Below are 21502 nucleotides of genomic sequence, written 5' to 3' on the forward strand. Positions count from 1 at the left end.
TGAGATATTTTCATATAAATAACAATAATTGCCAAACTTTCAACCTTTGGTCAACTTTGACTCTACCGAAATGGTCGAAAAACGCAATTGTAAGCTAAAACTTATATTTTAGTAATATTCAATCATTTACCTTAATTTTGCAACTAATTGGAAGTCGCTAGCACAATATTTCGATTTATGGTGAATTTATGAAAAAACTTTTTCCTTACGTCCGCACAGGTAACTCTTCCGAAAAAAATCATACATGCGATTGTGGTAATGTTTGCACCATTTTAAAATTAGCCGTTATATAAAGTTTTATATATGGAAATGTGCGCAATTTCATGCAACAATACAAACCTAAAAACAACCCATGGTTGTAGCTTTTTATTCAGTTTTGAGATATTTTTCATATAAATAATAACGATAATTGCCAAAATTTCAACCTTCAGTCAACTTTGACTCTACCGAAATGGTAAAAAAACGCAATTGTAAGCTAAAACGCTTATATTCTAGTAATATTCAAGCATTTACCTTCCTTTTGCAACAAATTGGAAGTCTCTAGCACAATATTTTGATTTATGGTGAATTTATGAAAAAAATAACATTTTCTTTACGTCCGCGTGCGGTAACTCTTCCGAAAAAATCATACGTGCGATTGTGGTAATGTTTGCACCATTTTAAATTAGCCGTTACATAAAGTTTTATATATGAAAATATGCGCAATTTCATGTAGAATACAACAAAAAATAATTGAAGGTTGTAGCTTTTCTCATTTTCAAAATATTTGCATATAAATCACGATAAATAGAAAAAAAACCACGTTCGGTCAACTTTGACTCTACCGAAATGGTCGAAAAATGCAATTGTAAGCTAAAACTGTATAGTCTAGTAATATTCAGCCATTTATCTTCATCTTGAAACAAATTCGAAGTCTCTAACAAAATATTTAGATTTATGGTGAATTTAAAAAAAAATCTTTCCTTCCCTCCGCGCACAGATTCTCCGCCACAAATCTCCGAAATGCGTACGTCCCATTCTCGGAATATTTGCTCCGTTTCATATTAGGCATTTCATAGAGTTTTATATATGAAAATGTGCGCAATTTCATGTAGAATAAAACAAAAAATATTTGAAGGTTGTAGCTTTTCTTATTTCCGAAATAATTGCATATAAAAAATATATATATAAAAAAATTCGACATTCGGTCATCTTTAACTCGTCAGATATGGTCGAAAACTGCAATTGTAAGCTAATACTCTTACAGTATAGTAATATTCAATCATTTGTCTTCATTTTTAAACGAAATTGGAAGTCTCTAGGACAATATTTAGATTTATGGTGAATTTTTGAAAAAAATATTTGTTTACGTCCGCGCGTTACGAATTTATGCATTATTTTGTGATAATATTTTCTCTGTGTTGCTTTTATCGTTTTACAATGTTTTATATACCAAAATGATCGTAATTTAGTGTACATTACAAAAAAAAAAAAAGTAACTTGTTACCTTTAACCGTTTTGCGCACAGCACGTTTTGAATAGAATTATATATGAAATTTTGTTTTTGAGCTATTATATATCGCATTATTTATATATGATAATGATAATTTTTTTCATTTCTGATGGTTGCATACTAAACTTCAGGTAATCACAAAAAAGGAGCTAAAAATGAACTCTTAATCTTGAAAACTAAGCGCGCTGTGATTTTTTGAAAATATTTTTTCCGCTTCCGCGCTCACTCTGAAACCCTCCGGCATACGGGAGACAATTTTTTATTTACCGCTCCGGCGTAAGAGGGTTAATATTACAGTATGAAACTTACTCAATCTTATCCTTAGCTCACCAGACCTATCCTCCTATCCCTATATCTAACTTAGCCTAACTTAAGATTACTTAATATTACCCTGACCACCTAAGAATCTAAACCTATTTCTTTAACTTTAATATTGCAACGACCATCTTAGAATCTCAATCTAATGCATATTGGTCTTAATCTTTTAGTTTTCCCTCATATAGAATGGAAACTCTTCCAGTGTTTGAAAGATAAGTCTACCATGTCTACTTGGGATTTTTCAGCAAAGGTTATTTGAAAACCAACTTTCTTTTCCTTTTTTCCTTTACTTAAAATCGAATTCGATAAACCACTTCACCGTTAGGTCGATTCACACACACTCGTCATCTTTCCTCACGGCCAAAATAAAAAAAAAAAACAAAAAAAAAAAAAAAAAAACCCCAAAAAAAAAAAACTGCCAATAAGAAATCTTTCATAGGTTCTGGATAGTGCAATCCTCTTTAATACTTGATTCCATCACTGTATCCAAGTGAAGGGGAGTGCAACTTGCTCACTCATCCCCCTCTACCAAACCAAAGTGAAAAAAAGAAAAACACGTAATGAAACAATCCCTTACCCACAAGCACAACTTAAGAAACATAATAATAAAAAAACATTACCTAATTAAATCCTAAAAAATTGGGTTCAAAATTGCAACCCAGAAGGCTCAGGATTGAGGGCATTGGGAGCACGATATAATAATGACTAGGTAGTCCCTCTCTAGCAATGAGTTTGGAACTCACCTGTGCACAGTGTTGCCAGTTGGTATGTGTTTACCCTCCAAACTGGGTATAAGACTTAACACAAAACCCTTTTAATACTTTTTCTAGGGTTATTTTAATTCTTATTTTTAAATGTTTGTACATTTTATATTATGTAATATGTTTTAAAGCTATTGCTTTTGGACAGGGACTGTTTGCAGAAAACAAAGAGAGATTAATCACTGGAGGACTGGGTGCTCTAGTGTTACGAGAAGGAGACCAAACAACTTTACCACCTGAGGAAGTTGAAGCACAGTTCCATGCTCTGCGGCGTTTAGTTGCCTCAAAGGCAGGATTTGCTTGTCTTACGTCTTTATCAGGGTACAGAGTACTATAACAATTTGTTTGTTTCATACGTTGTTGTGCATTGTATTAATAACCAAGTGATACAGCAGTAAGAGTGATTTTAATACTGGGGGCATTAGTTGTTACCAGATCTGCAAGAAGCATCAATTACTTCTTGATGTTACTATTCCCTTTCTTTTTTTGCTGCAGTTTCAGGGAAAAAATCGGGGTGAAAGTTGTCAAAGCACTGCAAAGAAACGACGATGGCATTAACCATGCTGCCCTTGATATGCTCTGTGCCCTTATGCAGCCAATGCACGATTATCCAGATCTAAAGCAAGAGCAGCTCAACAAAGCGTCACTTCTTGCATCCCCAAAATTTCAGGAGAAATTATTAGAGAACTGGGTCAGCCATGTTGTGAGTATGCTGAGGATTGATTGATTGTATTAGGGAATGAAGCCTGAGCATGTTGTACATTCCTTTTTAAAACTGATTAATGTGCAGCAGAGTTACTGCATCAAAGTGAATAGTACTGTAATGCATGTTGAGAAACTCATGGTATAATTCTATGAATTGAAAATTCCATTAGCAATATGTTTCTTTTAAAAGTGCTTGATTCAAATATCTTATTTCCAGACCCATGGAACTGGTGCCTTAGTGGTGTTAGCAATGTTAGATTTCTTGACTTTTGCCCTCTGTGCACCTTATAGTGAAACAACAGATGGAGCTCATTTTGATCGCCTTTTAGAAATGGTGGCTGAGAATGGCAGATCCCTCTTCAGATTATTCCAGCATCCATCACTGGCGATTGTCAAGGTAAGTTTACTTTCGTTGAACACTGCCTGAACTGTGGCCTAAGCTACACACTGTAGATGGTAGTACTGGTTCTTTGTAAGTTCACTTCTGCCTCAAGCTGAATTGATTTTTGCCTCTTACTTTTCATCTTTACCCTTGTTTGCTTTCTACTTCTTTAACTTTACCTTATTCCTTTTAACCTATATCCAAGTGCTCTGTGTCTCGTTAAACTACTTGCTAACAATAACTATACGTGGTTGAGCAAAGGTTATTGCTACTTAGGGAGTTTTTTAAGTTAAATATTTTAAGATTAAATTGTACCTGGATAACATATGAAGGCGCTATTTTACCATAGTAAGGTTTCAAATTAGTTAAATATTTTAAGATTGATTTGTACCTGGATAACATATAAAGGAGCTATTTTACCATATTTAGGTTTCAAACCATAGAATGTGTTGAAAAATAATTCTAGATGAAAGTCACTAAATGGCATGTCACCAACTGCAAGATGTTCAGGAAGTCCCCGTGTTACGCCGTGGTTCCGTTCCCAAAGAAATAAAGTGATGAAAGTCTTACGTTTAATCTTTTGGTTATTTTGAAAACTTATCAGTTGATTTACTTTGTGTCTGGTGAGATTTGCATCCATGATCTAGTAAATTTCCTCCAAAAATGTACAAATGTTCTTGTGTCGCTGAACCATAAGACTGAAGCAACGTATCCTCAGATGATCTGCTATAACCCAGAACAGATTTTTTTTATGAATATAATAGTGGTACCTCGTTTGTCAAATGTTTCTTATGTCGAACATTCCGTTTTTCGACTGAAATTAAAAAGAAAAAGTTTGTGTCGTTTGTCGAACAAATACTTGTGCGTATTTTGAACTGACTGATTGTCTTGTTTATGTACTTGTATTCGAAAACCAAAACATACGAAAACCAAGACATATGAAAAGCAAAACAATAATTCCCATAAGGAATAATGTAAATACAATTAATACGTTCCAGAACCCCAAAAAATATAACAAAAAATACATTTTATAAGGAATAAACACAGTTTTACATACAGAAAACAATGAGAAATAAATATAAATGACTAATGAAATGAATAAAAACATTTAACATCACTCTTACCTTTATGGAAAACACTTGTTAACATATGGAAGACGGAGAGGAGGGGAGAGGGAGGAGAAGTTATTGTTAGGAAGGGGAATCTCTCTCCAGAAGGACTTAAGGTATCAAGGACCTATCTGTGGTTACTTCTCTTCCTTTTTTACTGGCACTATCTGAGGTTACTTCCCCTTTTTGTTTTTTACTGCCACCAGGACCAGCTTGAGTTTCTCGACTCCTGTCGCACAACAAAACTAATTGTTTTCTGGCGTTTCTTTAAAATTTGCTAAAAAATTAAACATGACATTGTCATTAAACATGTTGAAGACATGGATTACAGCTTATTTGTTGGGATGATGATTCTCCACAAAATTTCTTACATCATGCCACTATGCAAACATGTCCTTAATCCCTGAAGTAGGCACATTATGTGTGCCCATTCGTTTTCTGAATTTTTCAAACCAGCCTCTGCTGGCCTTAAATTCACTAACAGCAATGAAAAAGCACTAAAACAATGAACACAAAAGCATAATGAGTCACGACAGAAGATGGGATGCTTTGTTTGGGCGCTCGATATGGGGCCCGATCACGCGCTGGGCCCTGGATGGAGCATTTCCGAGTGTACGAAAACCAAGCAAACGTACGATAAACAAGACAAAATTTCATAGAAAAAGTCTACAAAAACAGAATCATAGGAAATGAGAGGTGTACAAAAGTCGAGGTTTGACTGTGTGTACAGTAGGGCATCGCTTAGTCGCGGATCAGCAATCCCGGAATCAGTTATTCACAGGTTTTTTCTTGGACCGCTCCTCATGCTATGTTGCTGGTATGAATCGCAGCATCGCGAAACAAACGTGTTGTGTATGTGATGTTTATCTGTAGGCTAAGCCTCGGCCACGGTCCAATAATCACCAACATGCATGAAAAGACTCACATTATGATATTAACTGACATTAAAGGTGATAAAACCTTTCTCACCTTATATATTATTGGCATAGCTTCATAATAAATAGCCTATTCAAGGTTTATGTATGATTCATTGGTGGGCTAAGCCTAGTTGCAGTGCGATAACCACCAACATACATGAACAGATTCACATTATGATATTAATTGACAAAGGTAATGAAACCATTCTCACCTTATATATTACAGGCATATCTCTGAATTAAGTTCCATTCGGCAACTAAAAACAGTGATGATATTGGTAAAATGAAATCAATTGATTATTTTAAGAATGTAAACAAAACCAGAATGCAAATAGTGGATCGCTATGTTCATATGGTAATAATACATGCAATATGATTAGACATAGTAAAACAACAGTATTCTCAATACACAACTGTTATTCACCTAATCAGGCAACACTCTCTCTCTTTCTATAGAGAAACAGCTGATTGCTGATGTCATCTGCCATAACTATCGAGCGTTTATCGAGTTGCGTTCAAGTTGTCATTGCTGATGTTCAATGGGGGCTTCCAAAAGTAAAAATAAAATACATTTTTACTCATTCTTCATGTATTGGAGATCTGAAGAAAGAATCCCAGTAAATAGAAGCTGCAGGTTATAGCCGGGCTGAATAAAATTAATAACAGAGCACATGATGTCGGACTAATAAGTCTTTGAGACATTGTAATCCTTTTAACTCTGTGTAACTCTTGTCTAATCACTAAGTCTCTCTCTTTTGTCTAATTGCTAAGTCTCTCTCTCTCTCTTCTCTCTCTCTCTCTCTCTCTATCTCTCCTCTCCTCTCTCTCTCTCTCTCTCTCTCTCTCTTCTCTCTCTCTCTCTCTCTCTATTGGCGATGAAGCGTAAACGAAATACGTAACACCATTTTTTACCTTATATATTATCGTCATATCTTCATAATAAAAAGGCTATTTCTGGAGTAACTCCATATCAGTGAAATCAACTTTTATCTATGCGAGGCCAGTCAGCTGACAAAATGTACGTATGTATATGATAATCAAATTATGGTAGCGTTCATAGCAAAATTATCTTTAGAAATTTTAATAGTACTAGTCATGATAGTAATAATGTTTGGAATATATGTATCATTCATTTTCAATACAAAATATCATTGTTATTTTGGTAGTAAATAATAGTTTAGAATGATCGTATGTACACTGCATTGTTAGGGATTTGTGGCAGCGATGAAACAAACAAAATAATGTTTTCCTTTTAGGCTACGCATTTAGGAAAAACATGAAATAGAATCAGCTTTGCGACTTCGTTTATTTTGATATTTTTAATGATACAACAACTATCATTTATACCACTAACACCATCTTCACATAACTAATGTACAGTTGCTAGTAGTACGGTGCGCGGATCTGTTGAGTCCAGTGTTAACAATTTTGCATTTTTAATGCCAGCTTTCATTTTCTTGAGGTAATTAGCAAGAAAATGTTCAATCTAGCATCTGGCAGGAAAACTTGCATTTGTTTTCAATACATCTTGCATACATTTTTGACATCAAATCTTTGTATGTTAAGTTGAATATTTCTATTATTCTACAATGTTTGATATATACTATCATGTAAGAAAAAAGAACAAAATCTTGCAAAACCATTTTCAGGAATTGAACAGAATAGGTTTCAAAATTATTAGGAATGATGTAACGTAATGTACAAGTACACTGTGTATGTTAGAAACATGTTTGAATCGAAAAAGAGAGCAATCGGTTGAAATTGGCTGGGTGGCATTGTTGTGTATGATGTAAATTTCTTAGCAAGTTATGGAGCAAAATCTAGCAAGAAATTGCCATTCCCATTTGGTAACACTGGCCTACCCACGTTTTATGTTGTGGGTGTTCACCGTGTTCTTTAAATTGTACCCATATAAACGAGTTAATTATGTGGCATCCAAAAGCCCTGATTCTTTTGCTCTTATGGGAAAGAAGCCTAAACGTCGGATGAAGGTTATTACATGTAATATATTAACATGTGTTGTGAAGAGGAAGAGATATTTCGCTTCATGCTGCTGGTAGCATTATCTTTATTATTCATCCGATTGCACTGCAAAATCTTCACCATCTTTATCAACATAGATTGTTGGTGATTACCCATATGATTTACATAATTTTCATATTTCTCTTACCTCTCTCCCTCTCTTTCCTTATAAAAGAAAAGAGGCCCACGTGAGTATGTAATAGCACATGCGTATGTAAGCTTCTAGCTGTAATCCAATGGCTAGTAGGCTACATGTGTACAGTAGTATACTACATATATTTTTAAGGCTAATGTTGTAAAATAACTTTGAAACTGTCTTGAATTTAGTTTAAGGTGATATTTGAGGACATATTTGATGTTTGAACTAAGTAGGCAGTTTTAAGCAATTTTTGAAGGGGGTGGGTACCAGGATAATGCGGGTATTTACATATCACAGGGGTTCTGGGCCCTATCCCCGCGATTATCGAGGCCCTACTTTATTTCAGTGATAACCATATTCAACAAAATAAATGAAGAATAAATGAATATTGCAATAAATTTAGCAATAATAAAATATAAAAACAATCCAATACAATACAGTAATAGAAAAAAAAAAAAAATTTACCGAAGCCAGTGCTGTCATGGCCATGGTTCGGCATGCTGAGTGAGACGATAGAGGGGGGAGGGGGAGGGATGGTGGTTGGTTATTGGGTGGGAGACTGGATCCGCTTCCCAAGTTCCATTGACTTCACAGTGGGGCTGGAAATATTTTTCTCTGTTCATATGCGAACAAACCTTCGGTCTTAACAATGAGATAATTTCTAGCGCCTAGCTGGATCCAGTTAAATCGCAGATGGAAGCAAGGAATCTTGTGAGATCTGGCAACACGTGCGTATATCGGGTGAAGAGTTGTCAAGGACCACAAACCTATGCCACCATGTCAGTCTTTTCTTAACCGCCTGGGTGAGAGATATCATAACATTGTCCTCTCTCGGCCTTTACCCGGTTCATTGACTGTTTCGATTGTGATTAGCGTGTGTGTGGGTGTGTTGTTATTATGGCTGCTTCTGCTCCTTCTCGCCCTCGTCATTGTGTGTGCCTGGAACTCCAGGTTCTCTGTGTTCTCGTTTTTTGGCTTTGGCTGCAACCCCCCACATCACTTGCAGTAGGTGTCGCTCTAATAACTAATCCTTGCACAGAATGCCGTGCGTGGCCTAAACAGCAGTGGAAGTTGTTTTATAGCAAGAGGGAGCATTGTAGGATTTTTTCTCTCCCTTTGTGGGGGGGTTTTTTCATCTCTTCTTCCCGATGCTTCGTCTCCTGCTGCGATCACACCCCATAGTAGTGTTGTGCCTTTGTCCTCTTTTCTTTTCTTCCATCGATTCGTCGTTGGACGTATCGGGAGGCCTTCAGTTTGATTTTTGTATGTAGCCCCTCCTTCTTTGGGAGTTAATTTGATTCCCGAGAGGGAGGAGGTTTTTCATCATTGTCTTCTTTGTTTTTGCAGAGTCGGAGGCGTCAAAGATGGTGGCACTTTGGAAGACCATGAGGCTATGAGGTTCTCCGTCCTTGGAGGCTTTGCTGTCGCACTTCATGGATGTTCGCTATCCCCCTCCTCATGCTGTCCAGGCCCTCCCCCCTCCTCCTGGCCTTGTCTTCGTGGGTAGCCGAGGTCAGCCATATTGTATTGCTCCACCAGTGACAGTTGCCGCTTCTTCGAGTCAAGAGGGAAGCAGTGGCATCAGCCCTGCTAGTGATGTCACGGGGTCAGCCTTTTTATATCCCTCTGCCAGTGGCATCTGCTTCCCGTTCAGATCAAGGGGAAGCCATGATGTCATCGCCGCTTATGACGTCACTTCCATCAGTGATGTCTCTCTCAGTCGCCTCCACTTCGCTGCCTCGCTCATCTGTGTCGTCGTCATTCGCTGCCGTGACGTCATATCTGCCATCCAGTTTGCTGCATCTCTCTTCCATGTCGTTGGAGCCTTCTCTTGCTGGTCCATCTGAAGCTTTATGCCAGGTGGTTCTTAAGAGATTGGACTGTTTTGGAAGATAAGTTGGCTGCCGTGTCGGCTGGGAGGACTGGAAGCAAGAGTGTTGCATCACCCCCGCCTCCTGCAAAGAGATTGAGTGAGGAGCCAGTGCTGTCTTCCTCTCCTCCCCCATCTCCGCCGTGTCTGCGTATCAAGTGTTGGAAGGCTAAGGACTTTGCCCTTTCTTTGCCTTCAAGTGAGTAGCAACACGCCCGCCCGTGCTCCTGAGAGTGTTGGTGTTTCAGAGAGTGTTTAATGTATCTTCTCTTGTGGGATCCGCAGTGGCTGCTTTGCCCTCTGCATCGAGTCGAGAGTGTGTTGCAACCTCCCCCGTCTGTGCACGTGTTGCAGGCACTGCCACTTCTTCTTCTCCAGGGCCTATCTGTTGTTATATGGATCTCAAGGCGCCTGTCAAGAGGTCGAAGGTTATTAGCGCAGAGTTGGTGCAGCAGGAGTCTTTAAGGCCTGCCCCTCTCCCTGGTTCTTCCAGGAGTTCGACTCCGAGGGATTCTTATTCATTCTTGAGTGTTCGAGATTCATCCCCAGCCTGCGTTCGTACGTCTGCCATGCCCGTACCCGTTCGCGGCCATGTTAAGGAGTCATCAGTTGGGAGAGGGCGTAGTGGTGTTCCTGGTGTTGTGGTTGGTTCGTCGTGGGAGTCGGCTCTTGGGTCCAGCCCAGACAGGTTAATTGGTGTTTCAGGCTGTTTGGCTGCTGGTTCTTCTGTTATTTTGAATGAGGAAGGCGTTTTAGATAGACTGCACACCCTTCACGTCATTGGTCTCCGTTGCCGGAGCAGGAGGAGGGAGACATGCAAGAGTTTTGTATTCCTTTTTCAGAAGTTTTCAATCTCATTCGTGGTATCAACAATTTGGAGTTTAGGGCTCAGGTTCAGACGTCTTACACTCCCTCCTGCTTGGAAGCCTTGCTGGGAGCTACTCAAGATCCCAAGTCTTCGTTTCAACTTCCCTTGTCGGGGCACATCCAGTCGGTCTTGCATAAGGTTAATGCCTCTATTTCAGATCGGGATGGTTCGCATCGTGCTAGGGGCTTTCCCAAGCTGCTACCCCCGCCTCTCACGAGGCATAGGAAGTACTATGCTACAAACTCTGCCTTTTTGATGTCATGTCATCTTAACCTGGACATCATTCGTCTGAAGCCAGGATTGACTCTGGAGCAGGTGAGGTCGGTGGCTCCATCGTTGTCTCCACAAGATGCCTCATCATTGGAATCTATGGCAGCTTCCATGTTGCAGACGGTTTCTTGGCTGGACTTCTGGTCTATGGTCATTGCCAAGATAGCTTCTGACAGGTCCCGAGAAGGGTTGGTGACTGCGTACTTTCTTGCTAGTGTATTGCAGTCCGGAGGCAAGGCGTTTTCATATATGGCTCACCTCAGCGTCAGTGTATGGGCTAACCTTCTCCTGATTAAAAGAGACGCGGCTTTATCCAAGATGGAAAGATCCGTTGACCTTGAATCCTTGCTGGCTTTGAGGAATGGGGATCTGTTGGAGTCTCAGTTTTTGTTCCCTCGGACCGAGCTGGAGGATGCGATAAACTGGCGCCGGGCTTACACCAAGTACAGATTGGTACACCAGGCTGTGTCTAAGTCGGAGTCTCATCCTCAGAGACGTCCGACTCCTCCTTCTTCCTGCCCAGCAGCAGTCACGAAGATCATCACCTGGAGGTAGAGGGGGCCGTTGGTAGGTTGACGCCTTTCCCTCTCCTGTGCCATGGGTGGGGGGTGCCTGGCGGGCCATTGGGCCAAGTGGCTGAGTTGTGTGGTGTGAAGTGGTTGGTAGATGTCCTTTGGATGCAGTACCTACTGCCATTCGACTTCCCTCCTCCTCTCTCGGACAAGTCGCAGCTCAGGAGGGCGTATCCTCCAGATTCTCTGAATTTCTTGGCTCTTCGGGAGAAGTGCAGAAGATGCTGGACAAGGATGCAACAGAGGAAGTGGTGTGTCCATCTCCGGGGTTTTACAGTCACATCTTGGTGCCCAAGGAGTCGGGAGGTTGGCGACCTGTGATCGACTTAACCACCTTGAATCACTTCATTAGGAGGACACGGTTCAAGATGGAGACCCGCGTTCATTGTTGGCAGCTGTGAGGGAAGGCGACTTCATGCTGTCGTTAGACTTGAGGGACGCATACTTCCAGATCCCTATTTATCCGACGTCCAGGGAGTTCCTTCACTTCACTCTCAGGGACAAGGTCTTTGAGTTTAAAGGCTGACCACAACTCCTCAAGTGTTCACAAGGGTCTTCTTTCTCGTATAAAGTTGGGCCCATGCTCAGGGGATCCGTTTGCTGAGGTACCTTGACGATTGGTTAGTCTTGGCAGGTTCCAGGGAAAAGCTGCTGCAGGACAGAGATCGTCTGCTTCGGTTTTGTCTGAAACTGATCATTGTGGTTAACCACAAAGAGTCAAACCTCATACCCAGTCAAAGGATTCTCTACCTGGGCATGGTCATCAGTACGGCGGTTGTAAGAGTTTTCCTGTCGGATCAGAGGTTAGAGAAGTTGTGAGTTGTGGCACATGACTTCCTCTCGGAACCACATCAGTCAGCTCATCAGTGGCAGGTTCTAGGAGTTCAGTCATAGTTTCTCTTTGCTTCCTTATAAAATGATTCTCCCATATATCATTGTACATCATTCAGTGTTTGGGTAGTTAGATTTCAGTTTATCTAGCTTCTCATGGGCTTCAGTCCCTCTCCGGAAGTTATTTCTTCTGGAGCTGCACTGGTGGGTAGGCCCCCAGCCAGTGTAGGATGTCTTGTACCTCCCTCCAAGTATGAGTCTATCCTATTGTTAAGACCGAAGGTTTGTTTGCGTATGAACAAATGACAAATTTTCTAAGACAGTTTTTATTTTTGATAGCTACCAACCTGAGGTCTTAACATTATACTGCCCACCTCCAGCTGCCCCTCTGTCTGCTAAGACTTCCTGAGTTGGGAAAGACTGACGCGGTGGCGTAGGTGCGTGGCCCTTGACCACTCTTCACCATATATGCACACATTGCTAGATCTCACAAGATTCCTTGCTTTCATCGGCGATTTAACCGGATCCAGCCAGGCGCTAGAAATTATCCTATTGTTAAGACCTCAGGTTTGTAGATGTGAAAAATACACATTGTCCTAGAAATTTCACCCTTTTCTTTCACTTACACTTGATTTTCCTGAATCGCTTCTCTTTGTTACGGTAAAGTCATAAAGTACTTATCGAGTGACACTTTTTTGCAAAATCCTCATGTTTATTTTAAATTCCACCGTTTTCCAACACCAAGTTGAAGCTTTATGACATAATTAATCTCCTTGCACTCATGATCTGAGTGTAAACATGTTGACAATCATTCTCTCTCTCTCTCTCTCTCTCTCTCTCTCTCTCTCTCTCTCTCTCTCTCTCTCTCTCTCTCTCTCTCTCTCTCTCTCTCAAACACACATTTGAACACACAATCAATTCCTTTAATTAGTCTTGCAAGTTGTGAATAAAATTGATTTTGTATCAAGTTTTTCCTACTGTAACCATTTCTGTTTTCTCAAAGAGTTCCTGTCCTCCCTACCTCCATTCCAGCTGGCCTCGCACCATTTTCTCCTAACTAGTTTGTAAATCCTTCACAGAGACAAAATTTTTGAAAATTTTACTTAGTGTAACATACTGTTTTATTACTTTACAATTAACTTTTGGACATAATAATAGAAAAAATTTGAAAATTCGGACTTTTTGGGTTGGCTGGAATGAATGATCCTGATTCCCTTTTATTTCTTATTAGAATATTTATTTCATATTTCAAACAAATCGCATTTCAACCAGCCGCCTGGAACAGATAAGTTTGAAGTTTGAGGTACTATGTGTCTATCTGTGTGCAAAACCCTCCACTGTAGAAGCAAGACTTAATAATTACTTGTAGTCCCCAAGTTAAGGTGGTCTTGAGAGAAGTCGATCGTTTCTTATGATGCTTTTAAAAAATATTAATAAAAAATTTGTCTCCGACTTAAGGCAAAAATCTGAAGTTAAGAGGACGTTAGGCTGGGTACTAGTAGTTTCTGAGCTCCCTCGTGTAGATAAGTAAGTGTTGCCATCCTTTCAGTGTACAGTGGACCCCCCGTATTCGCGTTCTCCGGATTCGCGGACTCACACATTCGCGGATTTCTCTCTGGAACGTTTCCCTGCATTATTCGCGGAAAATTTGCGCATTCGCGGTATTTTTCTATGAGAAATATCCACAAATTCCTGGTTTTTGTTATCAATTTCATCATAAAATGCACTTTTTGTGATAAAACTATTAAAAAAACCAAGTATGAAATTTTTAGTGGTTTTCTAAGTTTTAACTAACAAAATAGGCTGTTTTTAGCATTTTTATAGGGGTTCCAAACATTCGCGGATTCTAACTATTCGCGGGGGGGGGTCTGGTACGCATCCCCCGCGAATACGGGGGGACCACTGTATATGCCAACAGCACAAGAACAAGATTAAAGGTAAGGCTTTCATCACTTTTTTTTCTTTTTTTTTTTCTTTTTTTTTCTTTTCTCTAAAAATATTTTAGTTAGGCATCTGACTTCAGTTGGATCGACTTAAGTTAGGCCTCAGGAACGGATCTCTGCCTTAACCTGGCGACTGCCTGCATCAGACTTTATATTTGAGCAGGGAGAGATATCAGATCCTAAAGATAATTTTTATTTTTCAAAAAGTATATAAACCTAAGTAGAGTACTAGTACCTCAGACTTCGTACTTAATCCATTCCAGAAGGGTGGTCAAAATGTGATTTGTACGAAATATGAAAAAAAAATATCACCATAAGAAATAAAGAGAATCAGGATAATTCATTTCAGCTAGCTCAAAAAGTCCCCTTTTCAATTTTTGTTCTAGTATTAATCTATTCAAAAGTTAAATTAAGAGTGTAAATTAATAAGAATTACCTTATATGATGTAAAATTTTTGAAAATATTTGTTTACATGTATGATTTACAAACTGTTTGGTGAAAATGATGTGTGACTGGTTGGGATGGAGTGAGGAGAGAGGGGAACCCTTTGAGAAAACCGAAATGCTCGCAGTAGGCAAAGGTTGATAACAAAATCAATTTTATTCACATTTTACAAGCATAATCAAAAGAATCGATAGTGTGTGTGTCTGTGAGAGAGAGAGAGAGAGAGAGAGAAGAGAGAGAGAGAGAGAGTAATCGGTGTACTATATGAATGTTGACATGTTTACACTTGGATCTTGAGTGCAATAAAAAGATTATGCCACAATACATCAATGTACCTTTGGCGAATGGCACAATTTAAAATTAAGATGAGGATTTTGCAAACAAATAAGTACTAATAAGTAAAGAATGCAAACAAGAAAAGGAAAGAGGCATTAAGTAACTTTTTAGAAAGTTGTCTAAACAAACAAACAAACAGGCATGCAGAAGCTGAACGTGGCGCCAGTGTGTTTATTATGGAGCTGAGTTACTTTTATAGTGGTAAAAAATTGTAAAATCCTATTGTCATTCAATAGGTATTTTCCTGTGACAAAAAGAAGTGGTTTGGGCAAATCGAGTGTAAGTGAAAGAAACAGGCAAATAATCATCGCAGCCCAGTTGGTAAGTCAGTGGGAAGCTGACCTCCATCTCCCACCCGTAACTCACCACCATCCCTTCCCTCTCCTCTCCTCTCAGTTGCCTCACTCAGTGCACCGAACACGGGCTCAAGGAAGACCTCTTTTATTTTTTATTACTGTATTGCATTTATTCTTTTCGTGTTTTATCATTTTTAAATTTATAGTGAAATTGCATTTTATTATTTATGTGAGTTGGTACTGTTTTTAAATAGTACATATACTGGTAGAGATTTTACTGTCTCTTCTCCTTCTCTCCTCAACAATATTATGATGCCTGATAACTTAAAATCATTCATTCCTTATTCCTCCAAAATATAAATGCTCCCTCCCTCTATCTCAATTTAGCTTTGCATCACCTTAGTGACGTATGATTTTATTGATCGTTTATGCTAAAGTTTATTGTGAAAAGCTTTATTCTTTCAATTAATGTTTTGTTCATGACACTTACCTGCCAGATATATATAGCTGTATTCTCTGACGTTCGACGGAATTTCAAAACTCCCGGCACACGCAGTGGTCGGCCAGGGGTGGTTTAGTACCCATTCCCCGCCGCTGGGAGGGCGGGCGTTAGGAACCATTCCCATTTTCTATTCAGATTTTTCTCTGTCGCGGTAGTGTAAACACTTGTTTCCATTACCTCCGCTCAGGATTTTTGAAACTTCTTTGGTCACTTAAGTATTCTGATTGTCTTTTGGTTGTTGAAATTGGCTTTGTGACTTGGCATACGCTATTGTGATTTGAATTTGGATTGGATTGTTCTTGATTCGTGATGTCTGGATCTAGTTCTACTAGTTTCAGGGTGTGCGGTGTGAAAGAGTGTAAGGTTAGGCTACCGAAAGCCTCGGTAGACCCTCACACGGTGTGCACGAATTGTAGAGGGCATGTTTGTTTATTGGATGATAGGTGTAAAGAATGTGAGGTTCTGACTAATGTTGAATGGAAGGCGTATGAGTCTTATGTACGTAAGCTTGAACGTGAAAGAATCAGGAGGTCTTCCTCCAGGAGTGCTTCTGTCAAGAGTCGCGGTGATAAAACACCGCAGTCTAATAGTATAAATGTAGAGCCTATTACGCCTAACCCTGTTATTTTGCCTTTGGGCAATGAAGTGATTGCTGAAGGTAACGCTCTTACTACAATTATGGAGTCGATTCGGAACCTTGAATCAAAAGTGCTCGCGCTCCAAACTAATGTGCAAAAGTGCAGTGATAGTGATAGTGTTGTGGAGGGGGGGCGTTCAAACCGGTCCTATAGCGCATCCAGGCTGAGACCCTCTGTCGGACTCCCAGGACATAGGGAATGGACATGTCGTAAGCCGAAGGAGGGTTAAGGGAACTAAACACCGGTCTGGCGTCCCTTTGGCAGTACCTGAAGACGATTCCCAGGCTGCCAAAGATCGTGCGCGAGCTCGAATATTAAAAGAATGTTTCTCTTCCTCCGAGACGTCTTCTCCTCAACGAGGATGGGTCTCTCGGAGGACCTCTCAAGATGAGAGCGGTAAGGACGTAAGTTGTCGCACAGGCGGCCATCGTCGTTCCCGCCCTCTTAAGAGAGGATTTAGAGAAGAGGATGTTTTATCAGAAGATCGGGAACGTCCTCATACGCGGCTTCCTCTTAGTTCTTCTTCGGAAGACTTTGAAGACGCTATCCCTCAGAAGAGGGTTAGGACTTCTGGTGAAAAGGAGGTAGTCTTATTCTCCAATCTACCTGAAATTAGTCCTGAGAGAAAGAAGAGGGCATCCCCTCGCCCATCGTCTTCTTGCTGGATAAGTCCTTCGTATGAATCTTCCCCGTCTAAGGAGACCCTACTGGCGATGCATCGACAATTGTCTACGTTTTTTGCTGAAAGAGAATCAAGATCACGTCATTGTAAGAAGGATCTATGGTTGCCTGTCAAGAAATCCAGACGTTCTCCTTCTTCCTCTCCTCGTTCTTCTCCCTCTCTGTTTCGTCACCTTTTAGATCTCGACGACTCATGCAGGAGCGCGCTAGTACTCCTGTTGATAGAGCTTCTGGAAGTATCGGCGAAAACGGCAAAGACGCTAGTTGTTGCACAGGCGGTCATCATCTTTGTCAGGAGTTGGAGAACTCTCAGAGGACTCGCTTCGGCGATGTTCGAACGGAGGAAGATAATGTTGATAATCGGGAATGCAGAGAGAATCTCCAGCGCCATAGAACTATTAGAGAAACTTCTGTCAAGGTTTCTACTCGTAAGTGTCGAGACACTCTGCAAGAATCCCGTAAAGACCCTTCTCAGCACGCTTGTCCTGCGGTCTTTCAAGAAACCGCTCAGGACGTAAGATTTAGGTATCGAGAAGCTTCTAAGGACAACGTTGATGGCGCACGGCAGTCTACTTATAATGTCGCTCCTCGATGGGTGCGCAAAGGCTTAGTTGGAGAAACTCAAAGTTTTTCTCATCGCGAAACTGTTCAGGACGCTCGTGAGGACGTTTTGCTGGATGCTCGATATCACAAACATCGGCAAGAAACTCACGATGCAGGCTCTAAGGACGCTAATCATCCTAGACGTCATGACGCTGTACGGCATGATGCTAAGAAGACTTTGCTAAGCGCTTGGCGTCCTTCATGTCAGGACGCTTGCCAGGAGGAAGATAAAGACGCTCATGAGTATGCGTTTGAGGACGCTAGGCGTCCTAAAAGTCAGGACGCTCGCTGAAATACGAGGCAGGACGCTCCTCAGCCGGGTGAGCGATCGACTCTTCAAAAATTTAGACAAGAGCCTCGTTTGGACTCTCGTCAAGAGAGAGTTCTCCAGGACGCACCTCATGACGTTCCTTTACAGTAACTTGATAGAAATTCGATGCTGATAGGAGAACATACTCTAATTTCCTCTTCGAAAATTCCCCAGGGAAATAAGAGTTTAGTCTCTTCGCGCTCGAAACAGGACACCTCAGCTGTTCCTTTGGAAGAAGAAGATTCAACTGACCCGGTCCTGAGGTATGAGGAAGAGTCTTCAGCCTCATCTTCTTCAGATTATAAAACCCTGACTCGCCTTTTGAAAGACTTATTCCCTGATAAGTTTCAAGCTCCGGTTCCTCTCTCTCCGCCTTCTCAATTATCTTCATCGAAGGCAAGGAAGACGCCAGGATTTGTGAAGATGGCCACGTCACTCTCCACAAAAAGGGCGTTCAAAAGGATCCACGATTGGATGGAATCCAAGAAGGCGAAGGGCAAGACTTCATTTGCTCTTCCCCCCGCAAAACTTAGTGGTAGAGGAGGAATATGGTATGAAACGGAAGAGGAAGCAGGTTTGAGGATCCCTGCATCTGCTCAAGGTGATTTCTCTAATTTGGTGGATGCTCCGAGAAGATCTTACCTTCCTTCAGCAAAAGTATCCTGGACGATGACGGAAACAGACCATCATCTTAAGGGTATTTATAGAACATTGGAAGTTTTTAACTTCCTTGACTGGTGTCTAGGAGTCTTAGATATGCAGTCTAGAAGTCCAGACTCGATTTCTTTAGAGGAATTGTCTAGTATTTTGTCTTGTATGGACAAAGCAGTAAGGGATGGCTCCGACGAATTGGCATCACATTTTGCGTCGGGAGTCCTTAAGAAACGTGCGCTTTACTGCAGTTTTACATCAAAATCAGTATCGCCCGCACAGAAAGCAGAACTGTTGTTCGCCCCCTTTTCGGCTCATCTTTTTCCTCAATCAATGATAAAAGATCTATCAGATTGAATCTTCAACGAGAAAGCAACGCAGGACCTATTATCTCAATCCTCAAAACGTCCTGCTGCCCATCCCTCTTCCCGGACTACGCAAGTTTCCAGGAAGAATTTTAAGCCATTTCGTGGCAGAGCTCCCTTGAGAGCCTCCACTCGGGGGAGAACCTTCCCTAGAGGCAGAGCCCCATCAAAGTCTAGGGGAAAGAAATGACTTATCTACCCTTCAGACACCGGTCGGAGTGAGACTCGCTCTTTTCTCAGAAGCTTGGAGGATAAGAGGAGCGAATAGTTGGTCACTCGAAGTTATCGAGAACGGTTACAAGATCCTGTTCCTCTCAAGACCTCCATTAAGCACGGAACCGATAGATCTGTCGCCATCTTACCAGACTTCGAAACAACAGATCCTGCTAGATCTTTTGGATCAAATGTTAGAGAAGAGAGCGGTAGAGCGGGTTCTATCATTGAATTCCCCGGGCTTTTACAACAGGTTATTCCTGGTTCCGAAGCAGTCTGGGGGATGGAGACCTGTCCTGGACGTGAGCAGACTAAATCTTTTTGTAAGGAAAGAAAAATTCAAGATGGAAACTTCACAGTCTGTTTTAGCAACACTAAGACCAGGGGACTGGATGGTGTCCTTGGATCTCCAAGATGCATACTATCGGAAGGACTGTCTCTCAAGCTTCTGAGCCCAGACCTAGTGTTGTTCTCAGACGCGTCCATGACAGGCTGGGGAGCAACACTGGGGGAGGAAGAAGTGTCAGGCCTCTGGAGAGGGGAACAGAGGTCCTGGCACATAAACCTCAAGGAATTAGAAGCAATTCGTTTGGCTCTGCAATTATTTGAGGAAAGGATTATAGGACGGATTGTCCAGATCAACTCGGACAACACCACAGCTCTCGCATATATCAAGAAACAGGGAGGGACGCATTCTCGACCCCTGTTCGAGATAGCGAGGAATATCTTGCTCTGGGCGAAGATGAGGGATATAACGTTGCTAACAAGGTTCGTGTCAGGAGTGCAGAACGTTCGGGCAGACCTTCTCAGCCGTCAACGATCAGCAGCTGCTTCCGACGCCCCCGATGTGGGACTCTCCCATTCAGAAGTTTGCCGGTGGGAAGTTGTGGAGACTTTGGGGGAGGCCATTAGTAGACCTCTTCGCGACATCGAAGACAAAGAGGCTCCCAATTTACTGCTCCCCGGTTCTCGACCCAGGAGCGATAGCGATAGATGCCATGCTTTGGAATTGGAAGGGAATGGATGTCTACGCCTTTCCTCCATTCAAACTCCTGGGAGAGGTGATAAGGAAGTTTGCGGCTTCAGAAGGAGCAAGAATGACTCTGATCGCCCCATTTTGGCCTGCAAGTGACTGGTTCGCAGAGGTCATGTCATTTCTGGTAGACTTTCCAAGGACTCTACCAGAAAGAATCGATCTACTCAAACAGCCCCACTTCGAGAGGTATCACAAAAACCTCTCCGCTCTGAGTCTGACTGCATTCAGACTATCGAAAAGTTGCCCAGAGCGAGAGGTTTTTCAAGAGCAGTGGCAAGAGCTATTGCCAACGCTAGAAGAACATCCTCTCAAGTTATTTACCAATCGAAGTGGGCTGTGTTTAGGAGATGGTGTGAGAGGAGAGATGTTTCCTCCTCCACGACCTCTGTGAGCCAGATTGCCGATTTCCTTCTACACCTTAGAAATATTGACAAGCTTTCAGTGCCCACAATCAAAGGCTACAAAAGGATGCTGTCGACAGTCTTCCGACACAGGGGCTTGGATTTGTCGAATAATAAGGATCTGCACGATCTTTTGAGGTCTTTTGAGACCTCAAAGATTCCACGACCTAGAATTCCGTCATGGAATCTGGATGTTGTCTTGAAATTTCTAATGTCAAGCCCATTTGAACCTTTGCATGCTGCCTCGATGAAGGATATAACTAGAAAGGCTGTCTTCTTAACAGCTTTAGCAACAGCGAAAAGGGTTAGCGAGATTCAGGCCATGAGTAAGCATGTGGGCTTCAGAGAACACAATGCGGTGTGTTCTCTGAGTCTCCCTCGTTCTTAGCCCGAAGAACCGAAAACCCGTACCAACCCTTGGCCCAAGAGCTTTGAAATCAAGGGGTTATCAGAGATTACCGGACGAGAACCAGAGAGAGTCCTGTGCCCTGTCAGGGCTCTCAAGTTTTATCTGGCGAAAACTAAACAATGTAGAGGTCCGTCGGACAACCTGTGGTGCTCGGTCAGGAGACCAGAATTACCAATGTTGAAGAACGCTCTGGCGTTCTTCTTAAGAAGCACCATCAGGGAGGCTCATGCGTCTTGTCCAGATAGTGACCTTAGTCTTTTGAAGATTAAAGCTCACGAAGTCAGAGCCATAGCGACTTTGGTGGCTTTCCAAAAGAATATGGCACTCAGTGATATCTTGAGTGCCACATATTGGCGAAGCAACTCTGTGTTCACTTCACATTACCTCAGAGATGTGAAGCAAAACATATGAGAATTG

At 41.4% G+C, this 21502-nt stretch overlaps 1 protein-coding gene across 3 annotated transcripts in view; it reads left to right on the forward strand.

The window, feature by feature from the left end:
* Positions 1–21502, forward strand: part of LOC135205298 (dnaJ homolog subfamily C member 13-like) — a 683293-nt gene that overhangs the window by 251699 nt on the left and 410092 nt on the right. For all 3 annotated transcript variants that reach the window (XM_064235698.1, XM_064235699.1, XM_064235700.1), the window contains exons 9-11: positions 2720–2892; positions 3067–3274; positions 3494–3673. In XM_064235698.1, coding sequence (XP_064091768.1) covers positions 2720–2892; positions 3067–3274; positions 3494–3673 — 561 coding nt within the window. The remainder of the gene's footprint in view (positions 1–2719; positions 2893–3066; positions 3275–3493; positions 3674–21502) is intronic.

The sequence above is a fragment of the Macrobrachium nipponense genome, chromosome 49, assembly GCF_015104395.2.
Source record: "Macrobrachium nipponense isolate FS-2020 chromosome 49, ASM1510439v2, whole genome shotgun sequence".
Taxonomy (NCBI): domain Eukaryota; kingdom Metazoa; phylum Arthropoda; class Malacostraca; order Decapoda; family Palaemonidae; genus Macrobrachium; species Macrobrachium nipponense.